General features: G+C 38.7%; 1 protein-coding gene across 1 annotated transcript; it reads right to left on the bottom strand.

Moving 5' to 3' along the window:
• Positions 1–171: 171 nt before the first annotated feature.
• Positions 172–9,805, bottom strand: LOC132907960 (protein NDNF). Its single transcript, XM_060961417.1, has 7 exons — positions 9,375–9,805; positions 5,195–5,325; positions 3,860–4,169; positions 2,978–3,221; positions 2,389–2,622; positions 1,509–1,664; positions 172–842 (listed from the first exon to the last, which is right to left on the bottom strand). The coding sequence occupies exons 1-7, from the start codon at positions 9,665–9,667 to the stop codon at positions 474–476; spliced, it is 1,737 nt and encodes a 578-aa protein (XP_060817400.1). The 5' UTR covers positions 9,668–9,805; the 3' UTR covers positions 172–473.
• Positions 9,806–10,136: the final 331 nt, after the last annotated feature.

The following is a 10,136-nucleotide window of genomic DNA, read 5'->3' as shown; positions in this document are numbered from 1 at the left end:
CTAAATGTTGGCTATTTTGAACAATTCATTAACGAACATTCAAACTAGAAAAATCTAACAAGTAATTCGCACCACGGTTTTCAAAAATAGAAATATCTTTGTTATCATGCATAATATTCGGTTAGGATAATTCTTTTTATGTTCTCGATAATTTCTGTTTGCATATTCCGACCGATATTTTAAATCGGACATTGTCTGTAAGATAAAGAAGCACGTTTTAAATAAGATTGCATCTAAACAGCAAAATTCTATACGAATTATACTCAAAAGATCTTAACTTTCTACAATTCGTCACAATGAATTACCTCCAAAGAATTACTAGTAGTAATTGGTCGATTGTCTGTGCGTTCATTTCAACATAAGAAAGAAAGAGAATATTAGAATTTATTAGTTAATAATAGGAAATACAAAGTTCTAAACGGAGTAATATATCGTGCGATCAAAGTTCCTATGCCTATTTTCCTCGATGATTATCAAGGTAGACAAGAACGTCGAGTGCGTACAGTCAACAACGGATAGGACAAAGATTGTCCCTTTAATTGAGCTGTAATTTGTAAGAGATAAGATTTGCCTGGTTGTAATCTTTTAAGGGTAAACGGAAGCGCTCGATCTTTCGATGGACTCTGTTTCTCTTCGCAGACCTCGAACGTATACTCGGAACGTCGTCGACGATGAAGACCGCATTGGTCTGGAATTGTTGTCATGCTGGCCAACGACGAACTGCTCTTTAATTCTCGTACGAGGATGCAATATTTGGCAGAACCTGCCGACTCTACCCCTACTGTCACCTCGTGGCAAGTTCTTAAGGATCTGTACTCCCGTGGCGCGCTTTTAGATGGAATCTAAACAAAGTGTTCACAGCCCTTCTACATTTTGACTCGTAGAATCACCCTTAACCAATCGAACGCTCTTAACACGCTTCTTCGCATTCTATTATCTATCTCTAATTCTATTTAGCTACAAAGATGTCGATTTTTTTTTTTTTCTTTCTTAGACAGCTGATCGTATCTGTATACCCATTCTACATACAGTGTTCTATATACAGATTGTAAACAGTGTCAAGTTTTCTAATAATTTCATCCAATTAGAAGCATCTATCTTATGTACCGTGGTTATTTTATGTACACGTTCGTGTTAAAGGTAAGCGAATAATGCAAAGGTGACAGGTATGTATAAAGCTTACGAATATATCGATATTTATATGGCAATCAGCGAATAAATATTATTTTGTTTCGCCTGTATTTCAATAGATAATAAATATAATTTTTCTGTTTACAATTGTTTAACACATGCAACATACGCGAGTTAAGATAGACGTAACGACGGCAAACAAGCGATAGCTAAATAATAATTTTAAAAACGTATTTTTAAACAGAGTTTTGTAATAGCGTGTCGATTAGCGACGTGAAATCGTTAATCGTTTTGTTCGTTATCAAAATTCTAGCGTACTTGGAAAGAAATTTTACGCTTTAAATGTTATTCAGCATATATTAATTTGCATGAAATACCTGTGGATATATCGCGGATGATTGTTGGGTGGCTAGTACTTTAATGGCAGATACTCGTACTAATTCCTGTGGTGTAGCGGATATCCGTAACGTGTACGTCTTCCCTGATGTTAAAGGTGGTACTCTTAACGATGCATATCCTACTACCTCCTTTTCCTACAAATGTTTGTAAATTGTCTATAATAGTTTGATATCAATGCCAATAATTTATCGTTTCGCTATTTCAATAAGACTGTGCCTTAAGTAAGAAATCTAGATAATATTACCCCTTAAGAAATTCATTTGGTTACATCCACAGATTATTATTGTAAATAGGCGGTTCGGTATAAAAGCCGTATAATTGATCTCATCGCATTATATAACGGCGTTAATATATTACGTATTAACATATACATTAGCGTATATTATAGTATGTTACCCAGATCATTTAAACTATATTTTTCACTTTTGCGAATATAGAATTGTAGAATATAGTTTTCACGAAAGTTTTAAGTTTTCTTTCCCTCCCAACTCTATGATCGTTTTAATACTAATAACGTATCGGTTTAATTCGCTTTACAACATACAGAGTTCTAGAAATCTGATTATTTTCACATACCCTCGAAACATTTTAACTTTGGATCGTAAAAGTTAAAATGCGCGAGTGAACTTGATTACCTAAGTAAGATATTAAACGAATCTCATATTATCGTGCTAATCATATAAAAATATGATTATATATATATATATATATATATATATATATATATTAATGAATATAATGGATATAATGGGAGAAATTTTTTTCAAACAGCGATATAAAGATTCGAGTTCTTCGTTTTTCGAACGACAAAGATCTTTGAATATTAGCTATAACTAGCGATTATAAAAGCTTTATTACCCTTAAAATTCCTGGACCGCTTAATTTTGCTCTAACGATGCCACCACCGCAAGGAAGAATATGAAAGGTACTAGAAGTATTTCCCGGAGGACGATAATGGAAGCTGATGAATCCATCGGTTTTGCGCAAATTAGCCGTGGTATAATGTCCAGTGCGTAGTCTTAATTCCGGTGTCTTCCGAAATTTGATCGTGTCGGTCGCTATTCGATTTGACACATTATTTCGCGTATTTACCTGATACAGAATAATAATAAATGACTAAATATCGTTCGCGTATCGACGAAATAGTTGAACTAGAGAAAAAAGAAAGAACGCGCGACTTTTAATATACGGAACAAAGATAGTTGCAACTGTTTTCTTCGTTGAAATCAACGATACGCTTACTAAACTAATACTAATAAAGAAACGACTGCTTCCAAAAATGAATATTCTCGTGGAAAAAGTTGGTTTTTCGACTGTCTGACATTTTTCTATTGTTCTAGCAAGAAGAGAAAAGGTTTACTTCCCTTTCGCTACTTTCGCTACCGAAAGAGACACGATACAAACGCTTTATTATAGGATTAAGTGTTCTCTAGTTGCAATTACTAACCACGTATAAGGTAACATTGTACGTAGTATCGTACTTCATCCTGTGAAGCGTCAATTTTGTTTGACGCACGCAATGAAGTCCTTCCGGAATGCCGCGGTGTTGCTGTTCCTTGGAAGAGGAACCGCCTTTCGTCGAATGCTGGTAAACGCGTAGAACATTTTGCGCGGCGCAAAGGGTCAAGGGGTGAGCCTGAGACCCTGATGTCACGGCTAAACAGTAATGCGAGAGGTGGGGATCTATGTTGCTGTAAAAATAAATGGATTTTTGTCGAATTCGTGGCATGAATCACACAAGCCAATTTTAATTCGCTGGGACGTTAATCGTAAACTCGATATTTCGTCGACCGGCCAAAGAAAATCTTTATTCCCTTAATTTTTATTTTCTTCGAACATCGATCTTTCTATTATCCTTTTGAATATGAACGGTAGAATTCTAGCGATAATCAACTATCGTACGTTGTTATTATTGTTATCGTTTAAAATTTTAAAATACATTTAAATTAAATATCATTTGCGAAAACTGCAATTTGTTTAATTCGTTGATTGTACGGAGTTGGATTGGCGAACAAGGTTTGCACATTTTTATATGTACGCGGGAAACGATTTCGAAGCTTCTATTGCAAAATTTTTGTCCAACGTTGCATCGAGCATTGATTTAATTTGCCAAGTATCCCTCAAATACATCGAAATTGCGATTTACCAGCTCGATATGTTCATACGATAAGGCAATTTTTATCACGTTTCGATCGATTCTATCTCTTCGAAATAAAATGCGATTAGCAGTTGTTACGCGTTGAATATAACTGTACGCGATACTATCGTTAAATACGACGACTAAGTTTTCCAACAACTTGCCGCGTCAAAAGAAAATTATTAGCGATACCTTTTATTCCAGGATATCGTAAGCCGACGTTTGCTTCTTCGTTGTTGAAATCTTAACGAGCGGTGACGATTTTCCATTTCGTTTGCATACAATTCCGGGATATGGCTCAAACTGCTTGACGTGGCGTACAGCAGCACTGTGCTCGGTGTTAAATTTTGTAAACTGGCACCAGGAGGGTTCACGGATTTAATTTCGAACCAATAAAGACCAGCGCGTGTCTTTGATATCGTAAAATTCTGATCCTCTGCACCCTCGTACGTGAAAAGAGGGGAGCCTGGTTTCAAACTCTTCACTGGCCACCGGGTTTGAACTGTTGTGTCGATCATAATATACAATTTATCATAGATTCTCTCTTGAATACATCGATGTTTTACGTTTCTTTTACTTTCCTTCTTTTTCCCTCTTTCCTCTTATTTCTTTTTCATTTTAACTTTATCAATCTAACTTTATCGATTTCTAATATTTTGTATCGTTTCCACAGTTCTCATTTAAATAGGTGTAAAGATAACGAAACCTCGGTAAAACATAATTATCACGTGTTTCGATGAAAAGGAATTCGTGCTTGGTCATATAAATTCTAAATAAGCACTCAACGACTGAATAATTCTACTAAACATTATTGAACGATATACTGCTATTCATTTTATATTTGAACTTATTTCAAACGATTGAACCTATGGATTTAAATATGGATTTAAAAATATACTGAAAAGTGGATATGTGAGAAAGTATATGAAATAGAGATTATACTGAAGGATATTTATTTTATAATTAAAGGAACTATGATATATATGTATATATATATATATATATATATATATATATATATACATACATAATAGTTGTGTGTGTGTGTGTGTGTGTGTGTGTGTGTGTGTGTGTGTGTGTGTGTGTGTGTGTGTGTGTGTGTGTGTGTGTGTTATATGTATATTTTTACACATAAAAATGAGAAATGAGAAATGAGAAATGGTGGCTTTTTTTAATGTAAACAATGGGTATAGAATATGAAAGAAATACGAGGTACGTTCGTTGAAATACGGTAAGGAATATAAAAGAAAGATAAATTGTATTCAAGGATAAAATATCGCATTTGACACACTCTATAAATGAAAAAGGTGTAAACTTGAAAAATATGAAATTTCATTAGATCGTATGGTATTTTTCTCTCCACCATTTCTCTCCGTCAATCGATCCATTTGATAACCACCTAAAATTAACTGATAAATAAACCACATGCTTTGTTCCTTTAAACTTTAAAGTTTAACGGAGCAAGGTTCGTTTGGTTCACTGATTGATTTTAATCATATAGGAAACGATTCCTAAAGTTCTCCGTACATTTTGCTCCTTCCGTTTCTTCGATGTTCTCCGGTGGCTCGACGTAACTGACCGTCCATGATATCGGCCCGCTACACGGGCTAACGAGTAACGTGAGAGGTGGTCCTTCACGTGGACTCAGGTAATAGAACCTGCAATAATTTTATCTGCATCCAGTATAATATTAATGTTCGATACGTATTAACCAAACAAATCGTAACCAAACAAATACAAAGCAATATTTTAATTAAATGGCGTGCTTTTACAAAGAGATAAAAAAGATTGTCTGCGAACTGTTTTTAGACTATTCTTTATACATACATACATACATACATATTTACATATATGTATATATATATATATATATATATACGACTTATGTTAATAAATATCTATTTTCTATTTAATAATAGAAGAATAATAGAGTAGAGTGGAGAATAATAGAGTTACATGCTGCTTCAAGTATTGTATTTTACGATATAACAAAAAATTGTATTTTACAAGGGAAATGTGAAAAATTTGGATCACGATCATCGGAATAAAGAGGTATTTACCCCTTTTTTCTTCTTCCTTTTTAATACGAACACGATTGACTCCTTAAAGACGAATTGCGAGAAGAGATGATGTTACCAAGGTTTACAAATAAGAAAGAATAACCGATAAAGGGAATTTTACTGAACTTGTATGTTAATATTTGTTACAGTCGTAAATTCTGTACGTGAAAGTTTTTCCAGCGGTATTTCTGTTTTTCGATGTTAAACGAAAAGTAGAGCGAACATCTTATTGTTGCTACTGCCACGATCAAGTATCAACGAACCGTCAACCATCGGTCAGAAGCTTGGACGAGGTACACTCGGAATGATCTTTCAATATCCAAAGGCAAATAATTACTGAATAACAATAGATTGTAAAATCCAACGAACATACATATACATGCGTGGTACGCAGGCATGGACGCGCGCGCGCGCGCTTAAATGGCTATACAATTGCAGCGTGTCGTTTATATTTAGTCATAATGTTTGATCGTACAAAAGTTCCCGTTTAAAGATCGTACCGGTTAAGTTTACGCCTCGGCACAGCCGTCACTGTTTCTCTCTCTGTCTGTCTGCCTGTCTGTCTGTTTGCTTGTCTGTCTGTCTGTCTCTGTTTCGACCCAACAAGATCTGTCCCTCCCGTCGGCTAGTATCCCCATCGTCCTTTCGAACGTCGTCGCGTCGCGTCGTCGCTGCTCGTCCCGTTAGCATAGTCCGAGAGAGCGTCGGGACGCCGCGCCGCGCCGCGCCGCGCCACACGTGCTCTTCGTTCACGGCCTGGCACTGAAACGGCTATTGTAAAATTAGCGTCTACACACAATGCTGGCGTCGCGGCGTCTGGGGTCGCGCATCCACGACCCCCGTCGTCTAATTTTGGCGTTTGGTCCGTCCCACGACAGACTCGAATTGATTCTGTCATTCAGCCGGCAGCGCGAGGCCGTCTACCGACTTTCGTGGAAATCCACGCCAATAGTAGAGCCTACGACGCGTGGCATCGCGACGCCTTTTCGCGCGCGCCTTAGCCTAGACATCACTTTCCAGGAAACGTCGCGACCTTTCGCTTTAACCTACACCGAGAGAGAAAGAGAGAGAGAGAGAGCGCGAGTTGCGAGGGAGAGGGGAACGGGGGGGGGCTTCTAGGAAGGGGGCGGAGGGGAGGGAGGGAGACCGGACGACGAACCCCGGCTGAATGAAGTTCCCGAGAAAGATAGCGTGTGCTTATTCTGACCGTTCGATCCTTCTGTTTCTTCGTTACTTATACACCGATCTAAGTGCATACTCATTCTTTCGGATCGATCGTCGTCTCTCATCGCTGTTTCTGGCTACGGTTTCTCTTAAACTTTCTTACGATCGTCACGATTACGAATGACAACGTTGGAAAAGAGATTACACGTGTTAAAACGAGATTATATCGTCGAGTCGTGTTACTTCATTTAGTCGTATAACGTACGGTGTCAATTTATAATGATGTTTTCTTTCGACTATATGATACTACAATGTATCTCATGCCTTTGTTTACATGTTTTACATCGCAAGGATTATAATTTACTCTGTTTTCGAAATAATTGAAAAATTGTTAAGCCGCTTGATTCTGCAAACGCACCTGCCTTCTGCAAAAGTTATATATACACGCGTATGTTAAGTTCAAGTTTAACGCGTAACCTAGCGTTTCGGTGTTCGGAGCAATTGTGCAATTAGACTTGCGTATGAGTTTCGCGGAAACCATCTGATGGAAGAACTTTATGATGCGTAGCGTCGCGACGCATCGTACCATCAAGTGCGAAATAAAGTTTGACCGACGATATCAGTTTTATCCCTTTAGAAATTTGGTAAGAATTTCGTACAACGTACAGAACGATAACTGTAGTTGAAAATCGATCACGTAGAAGCGACAAAACAATCTCCAATGAAAATGATTCATTCGCTGCGATTACCGATGCATCCGAATTTTCCCTTCGAAACGAAAGTAGCGGTACATTGCTTCGTCTTTGTATCTGATATATTTACTTATATATATATTCATTATCGCAAGTAATGTTAATAATTACAACTGTTCGGTGGTGAAAAAATGACGACGGAATCGATCGATACACGCTTTCACAACTATCGTAGTAATATGCGATAAGGATCGGTGTGTAAAAGTATGTCGAATTGGTTCCCCTTTTTTCCATATTATTTTATGGTATAATGATAGAATATATTTGATAATGATATTCTTTTAACCAGATACTGGAGTAAAAGGTGCCGTTTAACGCATGTGAAACGGTATTCGTGTAAACAAGAGAGAAGAACGGTATGTACGGTGAAGGAACGCAGTAACGAAAATTTAAAGGATCGTTCCAACAACCATATTAACGCGAAAGTTTTGCTGATCGTTCGAAGTGTAGTTGGTGCGATACCATGAGAATTACACATGTATGTCATCTAGCAGTAATTCGAGTCGAATTGCATTGGTAAAATCTGTGCTACGGTTGATGAAACACGGTACGGGGTTCGTGACGTTCTCGTATAAACGTTCAAAGCTCTATAGGCTTGGGTACACGTGCATCGAATAAACAAGCTATGTAACCCAAACGAAATTCGCACGAATTGTTTCTATGGTTCGGCGAAAAGTGAATGCACCTTTCTTGCGGTGTTGTTTATCTTTAGATCAAAGTGTTACTTTGTCAAGAAGAAAAGCTGGATTTTTAAATACAAAAATACACACCTTGTCCCTTTTTCCCCTCGCTCGAGTAATAAGGTTGTTCGTAACGAGGATTTTAGGGTAAACCGTGGATGTTATCTCGTTTCTGGCCCTTTATTACCAGACGTAAGATGTAAAAAATGTGTCGAACGAATGATTTCATTGGTAATATATATTCGTAATATATCACGATAGAACACGATTTAAGTTGATCCCAATTGTTCTTTCGTATACGAACGATAGTTGCATAGATTATAGATGAACTGGCAGTTTCTAAGATACATTAGTCATTCTAGCGTATCTCGATACTCGATAGTCAGAAGTGTAATACGTTCTCGGTAATGTAATCTACGGGTATCTACGTTTCTATTATATTGCTTGGCCAAAGGATTTGGCATTCCAATCCGAGTGAATTGGATTGTAACTTAATCCGTGGTGTTTCCGTGTAAAACAATTTTATCGTTTCACAACGGAAGAAACAAATGGGACGTTGCTCGTAAGGAAAAAACTAGGAAATAAACGTTAAAATCACCGTTCGTTTCGTTGTTGTTCGTTACCATCGATAATTTGACGATAATTTGAACGCGTTTAACCGCTTCTCCGAACAACCGATCTACGGTTTACCGATATAGACTACATTTAGATAGATTATTTAAAAATTACAAAACAGATTTAACGAGTAGATGTGGCAGTGGTGTGTACGATCTATTCGAAGTTGCAACGGAATTATTTTAAACGGTGCGCTCTATATTCCGATGAAAAGGAAAGCCGGTAAAACTTTGTTAATTATAATAAAACGGAAACGAGTTTAGAAGACATTTTTCTCGATGAATGAGAGCAACGAAAGATTAATAAGAGGGGTGGGGTGGGGGGCGGGGGAAAGGAGAATCGTTGGAACGTTACGGTAGAAAATCAAGTTGAAGATTTAATGGGAATCGACGAAGCTTGGTAAAAGAAGAAGAGAGACAGGGTGGTAGATACTCACTGAGATACGTTACCGGGGCGAAGCGTAGCTGGTATCTGGTACTCGGGGTGCAGCACGCCGGTCCTGTTGAACTCTTGCGCCCTGGTCGGTTTCTCGGCACCGAAAGGCCTCGGGCTACCGATCGTTTTGTACCCTTGTTGCTGGCGCGGTTGTTGCTGCGACAACTGTTGTAGCTGGCGCAGCTGTAGCTGTTGCTGGGACAGTGTTTCGCAGAAAGCGCAACCGGTGGCACGGCGCGCGTACACTGACACAAATACGAGAAGGAAGAAGCCGAGTGGTTGCGCGTGACGCATCGTGGTGACCGATTTTCCTGAGCTACGATGAGAAAATACGTGGGATGAGAAGGGCGGCGACGACGACGCCGCGACGTCCGTCGTTCAGTGGCGAACGAGTTCGACTGTATGCCGAACGGTAGACGATGCCAGTCGGCGAGCGAGGCTGCCGCTTGGGAAACCACGCTGAGACGAAACGAAATAACCCCTCTTCGCTTCCTACCGAGGCGACTTCGTGTTTGCCCCATCTTCTGGAAGGAACCCTCCTTCCCCTCCTCGTCCTTGCCTCCTTTCCCTTACTCTCAACCCTGCCTCGTCCCCCACGAGCGACCAAACCATATATACTCGTTACGTTTAGCCGTACATGTGCTAGCACGTGTATATACGTGGGTGACCCTGATTCCGAGGAATTTTAGACGAACGAACGGTTGCCGAGGTCTCCGCCAATTTGTCCACCGAGACGAAAAGCAAGTGCCAACACCGTTGTCCT

The sequence above is a fragment of the Bombus pascuorum genome, chromosome 6 (genome assembly GCF_905332965.1).
Source record: "Bombus pascuorum chromosome 6, iyBomPasc1.1, whole genome shotgun sequence".
Lineage (NCBI taxonomy): Eukaryota > Metazoa > Arthropoda > Insecta > Hymenoptera > Apidae > Bombus > Bombus pascuorum.
The sequence above is the reverse complement of the archived record's forward strand: the minus strand, read 5'-3'. Positions and strand labels throughout refer to the sequence as shown.

Bases quoted from the DNA above. Each gene is read 5' to 3' on its own strand.
- LOC132907960 (XM_060961417.1), bottom strand. From the start codon at position 9,667: ATGCGTCACGCGCAACCACTCGGCTTCTTCCTTCTCGTATTTGTGTCA. The intron at 5,326-9,374 runs GTGAGTATCTAC...AAATTATTGCAG, and splicing joins CGCCCCGGTAACGTATCTCA to GTTCTATTACCTGAGTCCAC. The intron at 3,222-3,859 runs GTATCGCTAATA...TTATTTTTACAG, and splicing joins ACGATATCCTGGAATAAAAG to CAACATAGATCCCCACCTCT.